The following is a 24,258-nucleotide window of genomic DNA, read 5'->3' on the forward strand; positions in this document are numbered from 1 at the left end:
GTTTCTGGGCGTCGTCGATTCGGAACGCGTCGTGCCGATGATGCGGTCACACGGCGCCCTTACGTACGCTCGGACGGATAAATGCGCTCCGTGCAGCACGTCGATTGCCGAAAAGTTGGATCCGCCGTTGCTCTTGCTGTCCCTTTTCTGGTCGATCGCCGTCAAGCGAATACTGCTGCTGCTGTTGCTGCTGTTTCTGCCGTTACTGTCGGTGCTATCGCTACTTCTAGCTTTGTTTCTGTTGCGGTTCAAGCTGCTCTTGTTGATGCTGCTGCTGCTACCTGAATCTCGTTCCAACGAAATGGCGACGAGAAATGACGAACGCGCTGCGGCAGTGCGTGCTATGTCGGGGACCGTCCAACGCGAACCAAGATTTTTCATGTCCGACCTAAGAGAAGTCGAGCAAGAAGCGACTACGTTGCGTGATAAGATCTAAGATATCGTAATTCCGATATGTATATATACAAATGAGCGCAAACATCGGGTACATTATCGAGTCGCGTCATCAGTTTTTGTTTTCGCGATACAATTTACTACAGTGGAAAGGAGATACGCTTAAATGCAAGGTATAATTCAAGGTCATTTGTCCATCTTGTATGCAGCTTTTAATTTTAGCAGTGTTAACAGAATATTTTATGAAATATCGTAAAAATTCACGAGAGTCATTATTAGGCTGTATAACGTCAGCGAAATAAATGGGAAACGGGAACTATATATTCCTGCAAATGAACTACGTAAACGAGATGCATTAATGCATACTCACGTGTGAATGAAGCGACGGGTGCGATCAATCCGTTATCCGAAATAACATAGTCTAGTCTTCGAGTCGGTCGATATTTTTATCTGCAACAAAAGAACGGATGAGAAATTAAATAAGTTTAAAAGTTCGCTTCTCTCATAAATTAATAATATAACGAATACCCGAAATTAAGATTCCGCTATAAAATATACACGACACATCGCGACACGGATGCTGCGCCATGGCTTACGTCATATAATACTCTACATCAATATTTGACATTCATGTTTGCGAGATAAGATCTTTTTCAGAAAGGCTCTATTTCAGCCTTCAGTAAGACAACTAAATTTCTATCGCGACGAAGCGAAACTCGCAACTCGATGTCTTCGTGTGACAGGACGAGATGACTTATTTCGCGCTCGACGCAATTTACATACCGCGTTGCGGAAATAAACTTGTTCGAAGCGCGAAGACGCTGCGGGGAGAGACTTTGGCAGGGAATTTCCGCGCGAATCGCGTACCGCTATCTGTGCACGAGCGAAGCCGCGGAAAGGTGTCGGTGGTCTTTGACCGAGTTTCGCGCGGTCGATCATCATCCCGCCGAAACTCGGTCACACGCGCTCGTACCTCGGCGACGGCGGCGACGCCGAGCGCCCGGCCCGACGAATACGCAACGCAGGAGAAAAGTAAGAGTGAAGGGCTCCAGTGGAACAAGCGCGTGCAGGGTCGGCCGCTCCGTGCTCAATACGGAACTTTTCCCCGCTTACTCATATTTACAATTGTAATCGCGCTATACTCTTTCGTATTCAACTTCCGTTTCTTAGAGACAGATCAAATCTGATTCCACTGATGATTATAGATAATTTCAGAATTTGTGGAAATTTATACAAGCTTGTGCGAAAATTACAGTACGATTATGGTTTTCTCTCTCTTAATCGATTCGATATACTGAATCTTTTTGTATTTATTAAAAACATCATGTTCACAAATCGCAAGCTTCTTTTTTGATAAAGATATTAAGAGAGATTGAGATTCCATAAAGATTATTTCAAGACTCCTAAAAGAATTGGCAATGTATTATAAATTGCAGTATTTATAGTATAAATATTATCTCTCTTCTCTCTCGTCTCTCTTTCTTTTAACGATTATTTGAACGACGAGTCTTTTATCAAGAAAGAAAATTCGGAATCCTTCATAAAATAATGCTTAATTGCTCAATTGTATTTTTTTTACAAGTTTTATGATACTTGATCTCTATTCCTATTTTCTACTTATCATGTACAATTATTTTATTACAACTCTTGCGTTGTAAATGAGTCGTATAAACATAACTTAATTATTGAAAGCAAATAAATTAATTACATATAAATCTAGACTTTATTAATATACTTTATTTCTCACGCGAAATAAAGAGCGCGCGTTTTATCAAATTATATTTTCGTAAAGTTAATCGAGAAGATTTAACGTCAGAATTTTACAGCTCGCGAAATATATAGTGTTGTTACAATTTAATTGCTAATCCAATTATATCCTCGTACTAATTGCGACTGTGGCCATGGGCGAAAAAAAAATGTCTTCTGCCTCGTTACATTAATCGCACATTCGTCTATCCTCAGCTGACGATAGCATGTCTCTGTAGAGAATGACTCGCAAAAGTAGAACAAACCTATATCTTGTTTCTAACTGAGGCAAAAAGGAGAGGATGAAGTAAGAGGGAGTCGGATAGCAACGCGACTTTTATTATTCAATATTCTTGCAAGCTAATTTCCCATTTCAATATAGATACGCAGTAGCATCGGACAATTACGCTATCTTTGATACAAGCGTATCTATATCGCGTTTTGTTATTCGGAGTTTATAGGTTTTCTCTATAGATTTTCTTTTTTTTTATTTACAAAGATAACAAGAGCCTGGCAAGCGAGAGATACAAGAGAAAACGATGGGTTACGACAATGCTACGAGACGGTCGCGAATCATTTAATGCGTATTTCTTTTTCACTACGCGGCGAGATTGCAAATAATGCAAATTTTGCGCAGTGGAGATATACATATGTGATTTTGCTTGCTTAAAAATATTTTTTTAATTGTTCAAGAGAACATAATAATAACAGTCCATTATTACGCACTATTTATTTTTGGTCAAATTATAAAATTATGAAAAATTTTAAAAGACAAGAAATTATAATTGAACTTTCTAAATTGTTCTCTAGCTAAAGATAATTAATTGTTCTCACACTCTCTTTTGTTTTTTTTCCAATCTTATATTTAACATCTATAAATAAATAATTTTGTAAAAAAAAGAAACGAGAGAGATATTATACTGTACATCTCCGCGTTTATATCAAAATTTTCTGTAATTTTATACCGGAAAGCGTATACATTTGTTCGAGAGGAGATCGTTAAAGTAATTATTTTTTCGAATCGACTTGACTTATGGCCTTTCGGTCACATGCGCGGGACACGAGATAACGCCGTAGAGAAGTCCTGTAATTAATCATTAAGAGAAGAGTTATACAGAAACCGCGAAATAATTAGCCGATTTCTCCTATTACGTATTGAATGTGCGCCTGATCGTGAGTTGTATTTCACGGATATAGAATTGCAATAAAAAGCGGCACTCTGCCAGCGTGCGAAGCAAGAAGAAACGAGGTCAACTATATCTGCGACAAATCGGCCTTCATCGAGAAATTATATGCGGTAACGGAAACGACTGGCTACATAGGATTTAACAAGTAATTTTTCTGAAAGAAATTACTCTTTTCCGATCCCGTGTGTTTATCTCTCTCTCTCTCTCTCTCTCTCTTTTTCTCTCTTTTATTTCTCTCCAACCATCGTATTTGCTAACCGGAATATAAATGCATTCTTCGTTTCGTTTTATATTTATAAGCTTTGGATTTACTCGAGATAACGCTTTTTTTTACCTTTTTTTCATTCGAATAAAGTAAGAAATGCGCATACGTGTAGTAAGAGAGTTGGAAAGCTGTTAAATATGATTAGCATTACGAGTTTTTGAAATGAATATAAAGAGACATAAAGAAAAAAAGAAAGAGAAGAAAACGAGAAAAAGAATATATAAAGTTAAAGAATATATAAAATATAAATTATATATAAATGCCACACAAGCTAACAGAATATAAAATATAAAATAAGAGGAAATGTAGAATATTAATAAAAGATAAAGAGAGAGAATAACACTTTAATGCTAATTAGGAATATGTCTGCTGTAGAGAAATATGCATTGGCGGTTTCACATTTTTATAATTTATATTTCCCATAAGTCCGAGATTATGCAAAATAACTGAGAATTTACTCGCGCAAATTTCGATACAATCGCAATATCAAGAGATGCAATTCGGCAGGTGAGGATTTACGGGTTATTCGATTAACGATCGCAAATGAATTAATGCCGAACGGAAGCCGAACCGAGAGCACTATGCCGAGGCACTTTTCCGTGCGTCGTCGTTCGCCCATTTGGATTGCGGATCAATAAATAGCCACGGTGCATACATCCGCACGACGTCGGTCGTGCAAAACGATGCGCGATCCATATCAATCTCGACGTGCACGCGGAAATGAGACACGGTTCGTCGCAGGCATCAGTTATCAACAAATCAATCGACTTTACTTTCCCCTCTTTTACGTAATATCAATCTTGATTTTCAAAGATTGTTCAATAAATATTATTACTGCAGAAAATGCAGCAAGCAAAAACTCTTTCCGTTTAAATAACTTCGTACAATCGCTAAGAAAATATTTAAACTGTGTTGAAAGCTACAAAAATATCCAAGCTATTCCATTCGAAATATTCGATTAAGTATACGAATTTTTTAAAATATTATATAAATATTATACGAAACAATAAATGCATATATATATATATATATATATCAGTATTATGAAGAGAAAATGTTTACATAAATCAGACATATCGGGTTTAAAATTATCCAATCAAATTATTGACACGCAATATTTTTCAGCGACTGTGGACCTCATTTGGAGAGCTCTTGTATCGATTGCAGTAACTTGCCCGCTGCGGATGCACTGAATGAACGCGACTCGAATAAGCAGCGCGGCAGCGGAGTGCATCCGCACCGGGCGGATTGATGCACTTGACTATAGAATGCTCTGCAGTAAAGAGGCGAACATTTTGCGAGCATTTACCTTAAATTCGAATACCTTGGCGTGAAAAAGGGAGAAAGAGAGAGAAGGGGGTATATTTGACCTATAACATCTTTTCTTCGTATGCATTTCAATGCGCTCTGATGCAGCATTTTGCAACGGAAGCTGCGTACGTCAAATTCATTAATTATAACAAATTCATTAATATATAACGACTATTGTACAAACACGAAATATTGTAATATAATATCAAATTATTCGCAGCATACTTGAAGCGAAAATCTTCGACGTTCAACATCGTTATGCTTTCAATTGGTCTCAAGCTATATCGAGAGAGACGCCATCGTCTTGCGCCAAGAATATAATACATAAATAGCTATTCTCCATAAAAGAGTTGTTTGTCTCTTGATACACAATTACGCTTCATAACTGCTTTCCTCGAGAAGAATCGAAAACCGAAACCGTCTCTAAGTTATTGCGTCGAAGACAGACCATTAATAAGAAGTTCAAATTTTGAATCGCGATGTTTGCATTTGCAATGCAATATGTATATTTCGGGGAAACTTAAAACTTTGGGACGTCGTGAGGCTTGGCGGAATAATTCATTCAGAAATATTTGTCACTTTTTTATAGGTCACATATATGTATAATGGACACGGTTTCCTTTATTGGTTTTCCTGGGTCGCCTCGTTCCTTCTGAAAAGTGTCTATTCCTGAATATGTATAAGACATATATAGAGAGGAAGGGTAGATTTTGATTAGGAAAATCGCTGACCCTCGCTAAGGAATTCTGCTAAATTATTGCGCTGACGATCGATCCAATCGGACCCGTCCTCTTTTGGGAACCAAGAGGTTCGCTGAATGAGCAAACGTGAATCGTCAGCCTGGTGGTGCATATGCGTAATCCCATCGCCATGTTCATGGACCCTACCCGGTGGCGCCACCGGAAACTACCCCCGTGAAGGAAAACCCTTCCAGTTGCTGGTGGCTGGCTGGCTGGCTGGCTGGTGGGGCGACGCCGACGCCGACGTCGCGTGACGTCACAAACCAGGCCGGGTACGTTGCGGAAAAACGTTGTCATGACGACGACCGCTGACGCTACCGTCGTCGTCGTCGTCGCCGCCGTACCGAGGCTTCGCCAATGCCAGAGAAAAACGATCGGAAAAGAAAAAAAAAAAACACCGAACGGAAACAAAAAAAATGTAAAGGACGCAACGTGGGACACCGTTGCGTGCGTCACGCAATTGTACGTCGTCGAAAATCTCGCGACCTCAACACGCGGAGAGGATAGGGTTCTACATCGTAGAACCCCTAGAGAAGGAAAGAGAAATAATCGGACGTGGATAGGTCGAATGATACTCGCGATAAATTAGGCAAGTCTATTTGCCCAGGTGAATTGGCACGATATCTTTACGAAGCAGCAGCATCTCGTTATGCATCGAGCAACTCAGCATTCGCTAAAGCTATTGAAAACATTTGCATATTCTTTGTGCCTCCAATCTTAATGATTTGAAAAATATCACTATTTAAATATTATAGCTGATCTTTAGACTTACGGACTGTTCTAATTAAGGCGTTACTTGATTAACATACTCGCTAATCAAGTTGTTTTATCTACAAAATGTTTTAAATTCGACGAATTTAATTTATTAGATTTTCTAATCGGACAGCTTAGTTTTCCCGTAGTTCTCCACAATTCAATATTTTCTATAGGTGAGAGAAATATCGCTGGAAGATATCCAAGAAATTTATGGTCAATGGTAAAACGGATTTAGGGAGAGGGATCATTATTTTTAAAATTTATATCTATGTTTCAAAATTGTTTAAACGATACACTACTCACACATACACACAATTATATTTTAAAATTTTAATTGAAATATCAATATATGATAAAAGACAATGATAATTTCGCCTAAATGTACGTACGTATAAATTTTTATAATACAAATGCCTTTGTTTTGCAGTGATGCAAGTTTTCAAGATTTTCACATTAACTTAATTTTGCTGAAACGGTTCTTGGCTTCGAATGAAGATTCGAACGAAGGGAAGGCGAATCATTCTCTTAAAACAATCAGCAATTCACTTACGTAAATGTAAAACTTCCAAGACTTGCACTACCGCAAATTGAGCTTCAAGTATGGCAAAAGTAATCGCGCGCAGAGTGCCCTGAATGAGAAATAAGTTATCGTGCTACTTTTACTTTTTCTTAATAAAAGGTTCATGTATTGGCCAAGGTATTGGCGAGAAAATTATTTACGAGTCGTGCGTTAATAAATTAATTTTCTTATAAAATCAAAGCACGCGCACACGTGGACAATATAGTCTTTGTCGATGAATTTCTCGTGTAATTTCGTAAAATAATATTCCGCGTTTGTGCTCGAACGCGAAATTTCGATATTTTTATTTACTATTATATTAATTGAGAAGATGGTTAACAAAATTAATCGATCGGAACGAGAGAACGGCAATGACGGAAAATTATTGGACGTGGCGACGTACTTGACGTGGCGACAGTGATAATGTTGACTGGGTGTGCCCAGCATATTTAGACTGTCTAAACGACTAGTCTGACTCACACAATTTCGATGAAATTGCTTGATTCAACAAGCGGAGAAAATCAATACATGGGAAAAACCAAAAGAAATGCAATCCAAAAATGTGTTTACTGGATGAATAATGCTGGCAAACTAACTCAAATATTTCATAAATAATAAATCAATTTAATTATAATGATTTCTTCAATATTAATAGCCCTTCACACACACACACAGAAATATAGTTCAACTAGTCAAATAAATATCCAATTAATCGATAGTAAACAGATCAAAATACATAAATTTTATAAAAAAATCTAATCAAATAAATATTTGTAAATAGATCTCTAACATTTTTTATACAGCTTAAATAATTACCCTTTGTTGTATTCTGTGCAGAATATAATAATATGCGAATGTTCATATATTTTCTAGGAATATATTGTATATTTTATGCCGATCTCGCGACAAACACATATTTACGTTCAGGCATCGCGTATGTCGAGCAATTACGGTCGCCGAGTAGTAACAGCTATTTATGGTCGAACAAACAAACGAAAGCTCGCGCGGTATCAAATTTTCATCGATGTAACTCCGCATAATTGCTTCAGGGCAATTTGATTAACTCGTATCATTTTTAGATTCAACACAAATTCAGTAAAAAGAAAAAATGCAAAAAATATACGAACGCGGCAGAGAGGAATGACAATTTCATATAGTAGAGGCGAAAGTATATTTCCGCTATATATCACGCGGACACGTGAGATATAAAAACGCGTGCAACGCGTAATAATCCATAACGGAGAATATATATCTCGGGGGAAACACGAAATGCAGCAAACTCCTACTACATACGTGACAGCAGTAAAAACGATCATCCGTTGTGAATAACATTGTTGTGCTCGCGCGACCCACAAAAGACGAAGTATACCGCGCGACGCGAAGTATAGCGCGCGGAACAGGGCCATGCGTTCGTGCGAGGGCAATCGATCGATTGCCCGCTTGCCTGCCCGCTTGACTTTCTTGATGGGTTTTCAGCCCAGTATTGCGCTTCCAAGAATCTACCCCTTCTCGCGAAAGAGATTCCCGTGTGCGCAGAATTCATATTCGTCGTATTCGAGATATATCGCCGATAATTGCTTTCGAGGAGAGAAATATTGCGAAAAATAGATATACGAGAAAATTATTAAGCTAAAAAAAATCTCTTGGGGAAAAAATATATCGTTGTTATGAATTTGAAGAGACTAATAGCCTCATGAGATAAATAATCAATTAATAAGCGAGTGAAAGAATGAGAACTCTTCGAATTTTAACTTAATAGAAAACTAGCGATCTTTTGCATGTATAAAAAATGATTAAAGATTACTTAATCTTTCGCAGTATAATGTTAATGTTACAAGATGTGCACGTAAATGATTCTATCCAAATTGCGCAAGATTTCTTATCTGCTATTATTCTGCATCCAACATTAAACACAAAGAGTGACTAACAAGTAAACCTACCCAAGTGTTACACTCCGATTTTTTTCAAATTTGGCACAAATGAATAGAACTAAATATTTTTGACCCATATTTTTTTATTTGGGCTTATAAGCAGTTTTACGAGTAGTTAATGTCCCTTCAATATTCAACCTTCTACCTTTATAAGTATAACAAAAATGCATAAGAAACAAAATTTAATGCAAGATATAGAGGAGCTTTTGAATCACTAATTATGAATGTGAAGTAAAATTATTTGTTTAAATAACAAAATGTTGAGACAACTTTTATAACATATGATCACTACACTGTATTTTTTCAATCTTTTTGCTAATTTGTCTCAACATTTGTAAAATTATTTAAACAAATAATTTTACAAATTTTACTTCACATTCATAATTAGCGATTTAAAAAACTTCTATATATCTTGCATTCAATTTTGTTTCTTATGCATTTTTATTATACTTATAAAGGTAGAAAGTTGAATATTGAAAGGGTACTAACTATAGGGTAATAATTATCCGTAAAACTGCTTATGGGCTCAAATAAAAAAAATATAGGTCAAATATTTTTGGTAGTTCTACACGTGTGCCAAATTTAAAAAAAAATCAGAGTGTAACACTTGGGTTTATTTGCAAGTTTTTCATAATATGTATTATGCTGAAAAAAATTATAATAAAAATGCGAGCCACTGCAGATAAATTGTTATCATAAATAACGATCTAATTGATACTCATTAATGCTAATTAATGTTCCGTCAAAAATCAATTCTCAATTGAACTGAAAAATGCCTTGATGACACTTTAAATTATCAGATAAAGAATTTTGCGGTTCAACGAGCAACCTGCATAATACTACTATTTTAATTTATCTATAACTTATTTTTCTTTCTTTGTCTTTTTATTTTTTCTCTATATCTTTCTCTCTGACTGACTAATTAAAACCGATTACTTCGTACCTATATACATGAAAAGAAATTAATCTTTTTATACGCGTACAAAGTATATTAAATTGTATTAATATATTATAATGTAGAGAATTATATTTACAATTCACTGCTTGAGTCTTTAAATTAGAAAATTTTCTTATAAGCAATCTCTCTCTTTTATAAATAAAAAGTATCAAGATTTTAAATTTAAATCTCCATTATATTTTATGGATACATAAGAGGGATAAAAAAATGTTATATTTATACCGAATATATATGTTTTGAAATAATAGAATAATAATGCCTGTAACGAAACAGGAACAAGCCATCTTCTTCTAAAACAATTTACAACATTCATTGAATGGTCGGGCATAGAGGTGAAAATATATCTTGACATCTTGACACGCATTGTATGTACTCTATAAATAGTTCGCTACTAATGGGATACGAAGACACGATAAAGCTCGCCTCGAGCGGGTTAAAACGAAGCGATCCTGAGGGACAGAGGATTATTGACGTCCACGAAATTTGAAGGAACTTTGCTCGGGTGCACTTGTACTCGAGTCGGAGTACACTTGTACTCGAGGACGACGCGGTTGAAGGGAAGCGTAGCGCACCTGTTGCGTTCGTTCGCCCCGCAAAACCCACCCCATCTCGCTATTTCACCCTTTTTTCTGCGCGCGCGCACTTTCAAAGAATCTTATCTACCATCGTCTATTAAAAATTAGGTGCCTTTTAATCCTAAAAGAAAGGGGTAAATTCCTCATGTGAATTTCCTTTTCCCGTTTTCCTTGTTCTAACGAAAAATAATTTTCTTCAATAAAATTTGAATGTCGTAAATCACACAAAGAATTTTTCTTTTTGTTATGTTTTTAACAGGAAACAAATGCTGATAAGTCTCATCGAGTTTTCTACTTATTTTCTGAATTATTCATACAATTATACATATATATACACACAGAGAGACAGAGAGAAGGAGAAAATATTACATTTAAATAACTAGTAACAAATATAAATAGGAGAAAGTATGATGTTATTTAAACATACAACAATGTACAGTGTTGTGCTTAAATGATTTTAAAATTAGCTAGATAAAGATGAGATAAAAATATTTAAATTCATCTTAGATAAGATAAAGATGATTTTGTTTTAAATATATCTAGATAAAAGATAAAATTACATGACGATTCATCTAGATAACTTCCAGATAATATTATTTTTAAAACCGCTTATTTAAACAGTTAAAAAATGTAAATAAATAAAAAATGTAATGTAAAATAAAAAAATGTAAATTATAAAAATATATTCATACTTTTATTTATAAGTTTTTATCATTTACTGCTCAAGTTTTACTTAAATATTTTCATGTGCTATGAAACTCCAAACCAAATTATCTGAATATTATTTTAGATAATTTAGTAAAGATAACACTTCTTTTCATCTAAGATGCAGATATAGATAATACATATTTTTATTATCTATATAAAGATAAGATGACGCCAAAATTTCATCTAGATGATTATCTATATAATTTTATTTAGATAACAGCAAACACTGACAATGTATGAAAAATCAATTATTCAGTTTTTCCTCCAAAAAACCAAATAGCGATAAGAAATAAAAAATGTCATCAGCTGATAAAGTCAGAATAGTTCTATATAATCGCGCAAAACTTTTGTATATGCAGGCTCCTTATCGAATACTCTCTCCATGCTATATTCGACACAATGTTAAAAAAAAAGGAGCGTATTTACTCCCCTTTTCTCGAAGCGTGCCGTTTAACGCGGAACTAACTCCTTATTTTAGCACGGATCGGCGATCGCGCGAAAGCATATGACGCGACCCTTGACATTACGCCCTATCGATCGTTTATTTATGCCGAGGGATGATTTATCAAACTTTTCGAGATTTCAAGAAAAATCGCTTGTCCTGCGCGCGGGTCGACAGTATCAATTATTCTCTCGTGGTACATCTGTACTCGCGATTCAGATTCCGCGAGTACAGAACGCGCGAGTATGCGCGGAATCAAGGAATCCGCCTCTCGGAGGAATTCGCCCCTCTGCGCGCGCGAGTTACGTCAATAGAGGAATATCCGTGCCGTTATGTGTTACACAAAGCTGAAGCCGATGGTGACGCGCGCTTACGGCCCTGTGTCGCCTTCAATGGACGATGACGTAAGTTACGTCTGCTCACGCACGATTACGCTGCTCTAAGTTCAAGTATATGCTGCGAGATAAAAAATGCCGTGATTATCAGGGCAGATGATTATCTTGCGGATTACGAGTTGAATCCACCTTATTAATTCCGAATTTTCACTTCGAGACGAAAAGTTGTATCTCGCGTGAAATTTCTCGATCGCGAATTTCTCAATCAATTCGAAATATATAGATGTTTCCTTTAATAAAAAAAATTACGCGATGAGAGAGAGAACATTATTTGTCGCGATATTTCATACGTTAATTGTCTTCGCGACTAATTCATGTTATTAATAAAACGAAACTGCGATAAGAAGATCCTCTTTTTACTGTAGGTAAAACTTTGAGCAGCCGATATATAATTATAGAGATGTCCTTGAAAAAAAAATCACATGCCCTAGCTGCCTAGCTAGTAATAATACTGCGTGCCAATGTGCTTTTTTTCAAAATGTCTGAATAGCAGCAACACGCAGGGAGAGACACCAAGATAATGAAACTCGTGTCACTCACGCGTGAGCGACGTGCGTAACGAAAGTGAACGGGAAAGCTACTTAAGCTAATGTAAGAGGTTGTCCTGTTCCAGAGAATAAACGACTCACACGTTATAGTATACGACGCAAGTCGCACGCTTCCTCGCGGGAGAAAGTCCTCCGAGGCGTCGTCGTGCACGACGTGGTGATCGATACCATCGCACCGCTCTTAAGCGGATCGTGCAGCTCGTATTGACCGACAATTTTCGCACGGAGGAAGGTCACCGGAGCTACCAGACATGTCACAACCATTGCCGTATAATCGCGATGTATAATCGATTAATTCGACGACGGTCGAATCGGTATTAATTGCAGTCTTAATTGTCATTCTTATGCAAATTCCTGACTAAAATCGCGGTGTTTTATCTCGCCAATAAAAAGTTTTCAGATTTTAGAATAAATTTTTTGAACATTAAAACTATCCACATAATAATTTCAATTTTTTTTTATATTCTTTATATTTTCAATCTTTGTCTCTGTCTCTTTCTCTCTTTTATATTAATTTGTAAAATAGATTTTGATTTTGATAGTCCTATGATAGCTACCCAGAGTTCAATATACCTAACATAGGAGTTGTCAATTAAAATATAAGAGAGTATGAAAATGATTTAACAAAATCACAACACTATCTGATCGACTAGATAGATATGCGTCAGCATTAGAATATCCAAATCCTTTATAGTATGATATTTATTATACTAAACATTGTAAGCTCTGAATATTCTCTAGTAGTGTAATATTAGTAATGTAAATGTAATATTAAGCGACTTGCTCTCTCTTATTAAAAAACCATTTTTAACTTAAAAATATTTAACATTTCTTTGTATATTTATTTATAAATATATATATATATATGTTCAAAAGATAAAATATTAGAGCTTTTTTACTATAAACTTATTATAAACTTAAAACTTAAACATTTAACTTAAAAATATTATAACATTTCCTTTATATATTTATATATAAATATATATGTTCAAAAGATAAAATATTATTAGAACCTTTTTATTATATTTCTCTATATTTTATCAATCTTCCTCTCTCTAATATATGTTTCTTAAGTCGGGTACTATAAAAAATCGCGCCTATAAACAGAACACACACTACTTATATCATAAGTATTACTTGTCACGTTTACCTTGTGAATATGGATTATAGTTTGTCAGCCAAAGATGCGAGAAAGCTTTCCTATAATAGGCGTGCGTTATCGATTGATATCGTTCCCGAGACGATTTACGTGCAAGCTGAGAACGAAAGCCGCACAGTTTGCATAATCTCTCTCCCTGCAAATGCAAATCCTGGATATTAGGATAGTCCTCGCGCTGATCACCATCGTCGCCGACCGATCCCTGAACCGCGGTAGCGTCGATCGATATATCGAAAATGGCAGTCGCCGCGGCAGAACCCCGCGTCACGCTACACGATACGTATATATATGACGACGTATACATATATGCACGGAACACAACACACTTGGCGATTCGATTGTACAATCGCGCCTCGTAATCGAGACCTCGTTAGACCGCCGGACCGTAAATGACGTGTGCATGAAAAAAACGTGCACCGCCGCAGCTCGGAGCGCCGGGCCGCATCGTTTGCACGCGCCACTCGCGAGTAGTCGAATCAACGACTGGTCGGACGGCTGACGGCTGGTAGCGCGTCTGACCCGCGCTCGACTCGCTTCACTCGACTTTCGTCCGCGCCGAACTGTCAGACTTTCTCTTCGCTCTCCCGCTAGAAACCCTTACGTTTCGACGCCGCAATATTATGTAACGTTGATATCTCGTCGTTCTCCCGCTATATCTAGCGAATTTTCGAAAACGCGAAGGGAATAATAATACGAGCGTTCAATCGATATCTTTTTCAGGAATGTCATTTCAGGTCTCACGCGGATGAAAGACTATTCGCGACATTTCGTCAAGATTCGAAATGCGAATAAAACTAGCTTGAGAAGAGAAAAATAAGAAATTGCTGTTCTAGATTTGAAGTTTTAAATTGCAATTAGAATTTAATTTAATTAGAAAATGTTGATTTTTGTCTCAATTTCGTTTTGAGTAAAAAAATCTAAATGTTTCTTTTATATTTTTCTCGACACCAAATATAAATGCCATACTGATTCTGCTGTCGCTTTAAATGCGCCAGTTATACACGATGGGTATATCATTAGCTCAGCTTCATATGCCAACCATTATCTTATTAATATGTATGATTATAATGTACGCCCTCGTATTCGCGCCGCATACCTCTGCACCTTGCTTGCTTGTGCTATATTTAAAGTAGCTACGCCCCTGGTTCTATCATGAATGTCAAACAGTCCATCATGTCACATTGTGACCGATATACGATACGTATCTCAGATTTTAAAAATACATTAAATAAAAATTTCTATTACAAGTAGCACGAAATAATTGCGACAATCGAGCGAAATAAAAATGTGGCATTTTTATATATAGAAATTGCAGCATATAATTGATATTCTAAGTCTAAAGTCTAAAATTTCGAAGTTTATACGCATACAAAAGTTTCTCTCGTATCTCATAAACACAACATAATTCTACATCACGAATTGCCTCACATCTTTGTATCGAGAGAGCTATCTCTGCAACCCTATCACGCGTCGAAAGATCAGACATCACTTTGAGGCGAACAACTCGTGTGATTTGATTTGAGAAAGAGACGACGAGTTTTCCAAAACGTGTAGAATATTTTCATATGAAAAGATAAATCAGGCAGCTTTCCCGCATAATCCGTAACAAATTTGTCTTCTACAGCTGACTGAGAGATTACGTAGAAACGAATCATCTAGACTGACTGTCTGAATAACTAAAAACTTCTAGAAGGAAAAACTTGGAAAACATCCAGAAAGAATTTTCGGCGATCTTTCCAGATGCTTCTGTGATCTTGAGCAAGGACACACGTAACATTACACGAGTGACACTTACGATTGAGGAGGTCGAACACTCTCCAACGTAGAGATGGTCACCGCTGCGAACGTAAAAGAGAAGCGTGACGTAGCGATATGGAGAGAAGAAGAGAGGCACTGCGACGTCGAGGGGAGAGAGGGGGGCGGGTTCTAGGGTACCTCCGCGGGCCTTGCTCGTTCAGCCTCGAGATAAGGGTAGCACAACCGAGCACCGTGCAACGACACACTGAGATACACACTTTTTCACATTGACGATGCAGAAGAAGAACGACCGACGACGTGGCAGCGATTCTACTCGGATTCCGCGTCGCGCGATGGTCTTTTCCCCTGCATGCACACCACGTACGCGTGTGTGATGTGTTGTGTGTATGTGTACCGGCCCGTGTGGTCTGTTTCCTCCACTTGAAATCCCGCTTTTTGTTTCAACCTGCTTTGAATTTGGCAGCTATGCGGTTGTTCGAGGCGACTCTTGTTTCTTTCCTTCCTAGTTTCTCTAGTCTCCTTCACTATCCTTTTCCTCCTGCTCCACCTTCTTCTCCTCTTACGCCTCCTTCTTCGCTATTCTTCACCGCAGCGGCAAGGACCCGCCCCGTGTCGCGCTACACGAAAGTGTAGTGGATGAAGAGAGCGTAAAACTTGCTCTGCGACAACATTATCCGGCCGGTTATCGGTACCTCGGTTGCCTCGTCATTTCGTCTCGCGTCCGTCCTACGGTCCTACTAGCCGCCCGCGCGTCGCAACGAAAATTGATCGCGTTGCGCGCGACGGTCCCTTCCTCGGGGACAGGCCCGTCGACGCGTTCGTGTCCAACGTTGCGCCGCGTCGCCCGTGTTGACGCGGGGCTACTCTCCTTACGGATCCGGTTAGGGGGATGTGTGACCACTTCGCGCTACCACTTGTCGCCCGTTCTCGCGCCCTTAGCTGCCTACAGCGAGAGACCGGCGGATCCTTCTTTTCCACTCCCTTTGTTCTTTCGTCGACTCTCTCTACCGCTGCACGCTCGTACACACACACGCGCGCGCGCGCGCGAGCATACACTCACATATATACACGCATATATATATATATATATATATATATACGGCTGATCGCGCGCGCGCGAACGATCCGTTCTCCTCGTCCCTCTTACTTCAATTCATCCCCTTAGTGACCTCTCTCTCTCTCTCTCGAACGCTGTGTCCTCCTTCGCTACCTACCACCACTCTTTCGCCCACTCCCTCGCTCTCTCTCGTTCAACCCTCCTTCGCTCTTTCCCCTCCTTGATGTTCCGACGTTTCTCTCCCTCGAAGCAACGCGGCCGGTACGAAGGGTCGCTCGTTGGTAAACGCCAGGTCGAGGTCTCCGCTCTCGTCAGCACTCTCTTGGCGAGTCCACCACCCTTTACTTTCTCTTTTCCCTCGAACTTTTCCCTCGAAAAGTGTTCCTTCTCCCTCGGCAATGCGTCTTCGGGGTAGGTACCGCGGAAGCGACTGTCGTGGTGACGAGTCCGAACCAACGCGAACCTTACTGCATCGCCACGCGCCAGTCTTTCGCGCAGCGGACTCCGCGGCAACTAGTCACTGGGCGCCCCGTTTTGCACCCTCTATACCCCATTCGCGATCCGCTATGTGAGCTACCCCCGCCGCACCGTCGACCGCCCCGTCGTTCGTAAAGTCTCTCGTTCGTTTCTGGCCGACAGCGCGACACAACCCGAGGACGATTCGTACGCTACGGGGGCGCGAAACGCGATTTCTCTCCCTCGAAGGCGAATGCGAGAGTCTTTCGCCTTCGTTCGTGGCGAAGCGACGCCAAGTATCCACCGAGACGGGGCGAGATCAATGCTCCGTTCAGGGGTTGCGTGGTGCGCTTCCGTAGCACGGGGTGGATCAATGAAAACGTACCCCTCCACCACGTCGTGGTGTCGTGGTGGACGTACCGCTGCGCCGCCCCCGCGACGTGCAGAGGGAACCTGGTACCATACCGCGCCACTTCTTACTACCACTGCCTGAAAACATTCGCTCTCGCACTCTTTCTACGATATTTCTCCAACCATAGCCGTGGTCTTCGGTAAGCTCGTCCGCGAGGATTATCCGCCGCGTCGCGCCCTGACGCGTCATTCTCACGCACGTGTCTTCGTCCGCCCGTCGCTTTCTTCATACGCTAGCTTTCCCTTCTCGCGAACTGAAAATACTCGGAGGAAGCATACAATTCTCTTCCTAAAGTCGCTCCGAGAATCGTAAATGAGATGTCTTATGATACTGATGGAAGAACATAAATCTGCATATGTAAATATAAGAATAATGAAAGATCATATAAAGCGTGTAAAATTGCATACGGAAATATAAAAAACAATGCAGACACATAATATGAAATATATATAGCGAGATATTATCATATTTTAGTTTGATGATGATAAAGGTGGAAAAGTCATGAAAGGACCACATAAAATGTAGTACAACTTATTGCAAGATATATATTTCATAAATCATGCACACACACATATACATACACACATACGCACGTACATACGTACATACCACACAGCATTCAATTACAAATTGTCTAGAAAAGTTCAATATTTCGTTGCACCAATTAACACGCTGTCCTCTATAGTATATTCAGAGAAACAAATGTGGTTAATTTTAACTATTCGTTCAACTATCAACACGCGCGATATTTATATCTCTCATATACATATTATCCTAAGATATTAAAGTGTAAAGAACTAAACAACCACACTAACGCCTCGTTTAATCCTAAATAAGTTGAGAGAACAGATTATCACTCATGCTTATCACACTGATGTCAGATCCGAGCTAACAGTTGGTGTAAAAATATATATATATATGTGTCGCATATATAAATATAGGAATATCTCTTTGTGTAGAACAGTGGTATGATATGATATAGCGATGCACCTAAACGCGCAACGTATGCAAAAACCATATGGCACGTACGTCGAGCTCATCGACTTAAATAAACGTTGCCATTTCGCTTCGGCATTCTACGAATGCAAAGATAAAGGCCAGTGATGACCATAATGAGCAAAGGCAGGCCGAGGCCAATCGAGATAATCATAATGACTAGAGAAGAGAATCTCTCCTCGGGTGGTGTACCGTAACCGATCATAAAAGTCCTGCAATATAAGATTAGAACATAATGTTTCATCCTTCAAACAAATTATAGAAATTCTTCCATTTTTCTTAAGACTCGCTATAGTGTTTTCGAAATAAAATTCGAGAGAAATCTTGCAACAACTCACCATGTCAAATAATTCGTATTCTTGTAGAAACCGTCCCCTTTCGAGCCCAAAGAAATCGTTAACTTTTGTAGAAGGAGATCCGTCTTGTTCCCGTAATAACAATGCAGCATCGTATTTTTAACAACGCTCGTATAATCGAACACTTTCTTCGGTGGGTACTGCATTGTCTCTGTAGAACTGGTTACGTCACGTGACGGGCTATTGTACGATACTGGTCGCCATTGCAAATACGCTCCGCCGTTTAACACGCCGTCCAGTTCTCTGTAGGGTGGCGTTCTAACTTCAACAGTCTGAAAATCGTAGTAAAAAATTAATTAATATTATAATAAAATTTTCAATTATAAAAAAAATAAAAAAGGCAATGGACCAATTGAAATGATAAACGCCTGTAATTCATTACCTCGAATATACCTGGTGTGTGCTCGTCATCCAGACTTTTTTTCGGATCAACGAACATTAGTATTTCAGGATCACCACCACCAACCACGAGCAATTCAATAGCGAATCTACTGTTGGAAAACGTTTCGTTGGTCTGCAAATGATCCAGGACGATGTCTATTTGCGTAGAATTCTCCGTGTGCAACATATGAGGCACCATATCCGAATGATCGAGAGTGCAGAATCCTCGGAGCTGAAAAGGAGATAGATATTAGCGTTTTAGAAAGATGTACAAACGCTTAATAGCGTTTAGGAAAGATGCAAGCGCTTTGTACCACAATAAAAAGATAAGCAAGCCGAATATTTATCAGTTCAGGTGCAAAATTATATCTGTACTTCTTACTCGAGAACTATAGATATTTTTCGCATGCGTTTTGCTACACACTACCCATACTTTCTCTTCAATGCTGCAAAATACTTTACCGAAAGCTTTATACTCCCGTATCTGCTGATATTCTTAGCTGTATCGTGATAAGAGTTACCCTCCATATCCAGGGAGACGAATTCGTTGTTTTGCGTTAAGGACACGCGCTGCCAGTTGAAATACTCGAGATGCAAAGTGTTCATATTAGCGTTGGCAGTGTCAATCAGTGCCGTGTCATTTACATCGTCGAATTCGATAATCTGCAACACAATGCGATGCAATTTATCGTAGCATTATTCAGCTTCTATGTATAAATATATCATTTCATTATTGATGCAAAAATCGTAATAGTACTTGACGAAATATCGGATTATTCGACGGTGATGAAACTGCGCGATTAAATATAGATAAATATAATATATCGCAATTTCTCTCGCACGCGCGCGACTGCACATTAAAACCAATAAAATTAACTGAATTAAACCACAATCTCGTTGATACTGATGCATCGCGTTCAAAATTTTCGACAAATGCATTCGATCGCGCGGAAACTTGTTTGCTCATTGCTATGGACATCCTGCTTTGTACGCGACCATTAATCCTATCAACCAAATAACGCGAACCAATTTTCAATCGTCGATTATGTATTTTACAGTGCGGAGGATTAATCTCGAAATTTGTTTCATATATGCTAATAGTACAGAATTAATTTATCGAACAAGAAATGAATATATTATCCGATATATCATAACGCACTGTGTTGTAAATTTTATTAAAACTTTAAGTTAATTTATTAATAAAGCATTTTGTGCTTTGTCACGTTTCAATGTATCAAAATCGTACAGAGAGATACACGTGTGTCCTCCGAGAGAGAAGACACTCGACCTAAGGAGATGTTTCTATAAAGTGTAGACTAATTGAAGTACGAAGGTTTAATTAAGAAACCGCAGATGAACCCTCCGCACTCGGCAAAGAAAAATGCGACGAGTGGATTTACGTCAGTCACATGGATTTATGTTTAAGTTTAAGATGGAAGTAAATCTCAAAGTAACAAGTATCTCTCGTCAACATGCTATTTTTACATATCTGTATGTTTCCGTGTGTTTACATTAATGCATTTCTATATTTAATTCGCACAATCTATCACCAGTCAAAAATTTTGACAGTTCATTCATCGATCGCTTTTTTACATATATATCATATATATTTTACATATATATTTTACATATATTGTCGCTATATTTAATCCATCAAATCAATATATGGCACTCATTTCAGTTTCTCAGAGAAAAATTAATTTAACACGTTTTGGCAAAATTAATTATCGACAACTTGATGAAATAAAAAAATCATTTTTGTCGCGTTAATTTGTAACAGAATGTACCTTACTTATCAAATAAACTCACAATCGATTGTTGAATTAATTGTCGGATACCGAGAGAGGGGAATTACCTTATTTATTATCACGCCGAAGGTATAGACGGGTTTCTCCGAAAAGTGGAGCGAGTTCTCGCGTCTCGCGAGATAATCCTCCCAGCTGATGTTGAGCGAGGTGGACGGAGGCGTAAGTGCCAGCAGTAAGGACGGGGTGCCGATGAAATCCCATAAATAATGCAACGTGTCGTTCGGTCCATCTGCACCCAAGTGTAGCGTCGTCACGTTTCGCCCTCGGCACGTATCAACGTCGCAATCCGGATTCAGCCACGATCGTAACTGCGATACAGAATAAATCGAGAGGGTTTTATAAATCGTCGCAGATGTATGTACGACGATTATAAACGGCGACCGCTTAACGGATGGATGACCTAGATCAGTGGCCGGATTGCACGGCCTTGCATCGTTCCTATCAAAAGCCCCCGCGGAGCCTACACAATGTCGTTCATTATTCATTACACTGTGTTACGTTAATCTAATATGATTGATGCGTAGGCTCAGTTAATATTTATACGTCCCGTGCGAAACGCGAAGTAAATTGCATCTTTCCTCCTCCTTTCGAGGAAAAAAGAGCGGGAAAGAAGTGCGAGAACGATCCGTGTAAAAGTCGAGCTTATATTTTATTATCGTAATATTATTTCTTTCTGTGATTTTATACGAGGAACAAAAGATAAAAATCCTATTTCGCGACAGAATAATTACGGATTACATTTTTCATTTTTATTCACTTTACAATTCACGAATGATAGCTTTAACATTTATACAGACAATGAATGTACTTCGACAGATTTTTTCTTGTTCCATTTTTTCAAGAGAGCCCCTTAATACGGTTATATACCGGCGTTTCTTCGCGTTGGTTTATATTTATTTATTAATTCACATTCGTGGGATCGATAATTGAGTTTATTATAAATTTAAGACGCTAGGCAAGGTATATCATGGAAACATAATCACGGATATCTTGAAATGCAACAAATATTTTAACAATTCAAAAATCGCGTCATAATTAACAATGAGTTACAGATTAACGTTATTATCTATAATTAACGCGAAATTTATTTTTTCATATTTTTAATATCTTTTAATATTATTATTATTTTGATAACTGATAAAATATTTTTTTAAGCGATGAATATCTCTTAGAGAAATATCGATAATATGATTATCGTATTTAAGTAATCTGATGCGGAAGCTATGTGAAAGATAAAGTCAATAAACAAAACATTGGAAAATTACTGAAACTCCAAACCGAGTTTGCTGCATCAAAATACATTATACCGTTTATATACCGAGTTTATTACATAGAAGTCGTTTACGATATAAAATTTAAAAGCTTGGAATGAAAATCCCGTTTGAATCCGCGTCATAATTAATAATTAAATGTCCTTAACGCGTCGCGTATTACGATCGACCGTGCCCTTAGATCTCGAGCGATTCAGGTCGCGCTTGGTTGGCACTTATCCGATCAGCCATTACGCGAGCCAATTTATCAATGAATCCACCTGTTTATTAATGATAACGAAATCATAATAAGCTTCTATGCGCGATATGAATACACACTCCCACGAACGAGATCGGCGTCTTTCGGAGGTTATATTATATATTTTCGGTTACACATATATACAAACAGAGTAGGTCACCCTCTCGAATCTGTGAATAATAAGACCGCGAGTACAAAGAGAACATATATATAAACACACAAAAGAAAGAGTCCAAAGTCGCGCGATGAATCACGGACACGCGATCTTTCCCTCGCGACACATTCGATCGTGAATCGATCGATTGTTTTCGTCCTTTTACTCCAACCTGATGGAAATGAATTTGTACTCACCGAGCGTTGCGTGGAGTAAGCCGAGTCCGGCAGTGCGACGACGAGCAACAGGGAAAAGAACGTCAAGGCGCTGGACATGCCTGACGCCGTCGCGTATGACAACGACATCCAAAACACTACGCCTTTCGCACGACGACTCACGACGCATCAACGACGCTCCTCCGCGAACATCTGCGAACTGATGCGCAATCGCGTGGGAACTAACCTCGACGGACAGCAGCGCCCCTCGCGGCGAATTGGGGAACTACGTCGCGTTTCTCGGATGGTAATCGTCAATATCAATGGTCGGTAAAGTTTTCTGTCAGCTGCGAATTTGTGTCGCTGCTGTCGCAGTATGCGGTTATTTAAATGGACAAAAGTGTAACGTAAAATTAGCTGGAGTGTATATCAATATTAAATAATGTATCATAATAAGGATATTCTCACATTTAGGTAATTATGATTATGTGTTCTCATTTATAAAAAATATGATGGCTAATCATATAATCGTTCTATTAGGTTCTATAAGCTATAGGTTAATGGTTCTAATCTCGCGGATTAATGATAAAAAATGAGGTTATGTATTTTACACAAATTGAAATGATACATAAAACATATGTGGTAAACAAATAATGAAGAAACTATTAAAAATAAAAATATTAAATATTACATCTTCTCTTTAGACTAAAAATGAATCTGCACACAATAGATATATACTTATGCATTCTTCATTATTTTATTTCTTTCACTCTTACAGGTAAGGCGTCAATTTGTATTAATACCAAGAGTTCGCTCGTCGACATTACAACACAGGTGTATATTGTTGTCAACTAACGTCGGATATTGTTGCCTTACCCGGTTCTTTCAACCTCGCACCTGAATAGGAGATATCGAAAAATTTGCCATACTCCAGACAAGCGTATACTTAACTCGCGGGAGTCGATACTTGAGGTAAGGTACTCTCGCGCAAACTCTGGGTCTCGCGCGCAAAAGCGACATGTGCATGCTCTTGAAAGATTTTAAAACGCTTTGGTGCATTGTAAATATGTAATATGAGCTGCCTTTCGCGCCGAGAGAAGGAAACTCGTACCCCATTGGCCGTCGAATTCCGCCAACGGTGGTGGAGTTACCAAGCCTCGACACAGTATCCTGTATATATATATATATATATATGTATATATATATATATACATATATATATAGAGTCTCGTATAATCCCGCTTCATATACACTTTATATACGTATTTTCGTCGACAGGCCTTGAGACGCGTATTAAAATTCATTGTACCCGTGAAAAAAAATTCTCATATCGCCGCCGTAATACAATCGAAGCGCCTCCAGACGTTACGCCTTAGTGCATCGAAATTGCAGGTCGTATATCAAAATTCGCTATAAATATAAAAATATAAATTCTAACGCATATGCACGAGAGATTTTTTTACAATGTATTTTGTACTAGTTTCGTGACGACTATCTCTAGTCTTACTGTTTAATCCGTTAAGTCTATTGCTACGGTCACTAA

The 24,258-nt window shown here is 38.3% G+C and overlaps 1 protein-coding gene across 1 annotated transcript; it reads right to left on the bottom strand.

Moving 5' to 3' along the window:
- Positions 1-17,887: 17,887 nt before the first annotated feature.
- LOC145937690 (glycosylated lysosomal membrane protein) lies at positions 17,888-22,942 on the bottom strand. The gene is made up of 6 exons (XM_083040958.1): positions 22,758-22,942; positions 20,945-21,205; positions 19,552-19,752; positions 19,091-19,321; positions 18,691-18,980; positions 17,888-18,564 (listed from the first exon to the last, which is right to left on the bottom strand). The coding sequence occupies exons 1-6, from the start codon at positions 22,863-22,865 to the stop codon at positions 18,393-18,395; spliced, it is 1,263 nt and encodes a 420-aa protein (XP_082897084.1). The 5' UTR covers positions 22,866-22,942; the 3' UTR covers positions 17,888-18,392.
- Positions 22,943-24,258: the final 1,316 nt, after the last annotated feature.

Source organism: Prenolepis imparis, unplaced genomic scaffold (genome assembly GCF_030444845.1).
Source record: "Prenolepis imparis isolate NDT839.2.m4 unplaced genomic scaffold, iyPreImpa1.0 SCAF_6, whole genome shotgun sequence".
Taxonomy (NCBI): Eukaryota; Metazoa; Arthropoda; class Insecta; order Hymenoptera; family Formicidae; genus Prenolepis; species Prenolepis imparis.

Excerpts from the sequence above, each read along its gene's own strand:
- LOC145937690 (XM_083040958.1), bottom strand. The coding sequence starts at position 22,865 with ATGTCGTTGTCATACGCGACGGCGTCAGGCATGTCCAGCGCCTTGACG. Across the intron at positions 21,206-22,757 it reads CTTACTCCACGCAACGCTCG|TTACGATCGTGGCTGAATCC; the intron begins GTGAGTACAAAT and ends TCTGTATCGCAG. Across the intron at positions 18,981-19,090 it reads ACACACCAGGTATATTCGAG|ACTGTTGAAGTTAGAACGCC; the intron begins GTAATGAATTAC and ends TACGATTTTCAG.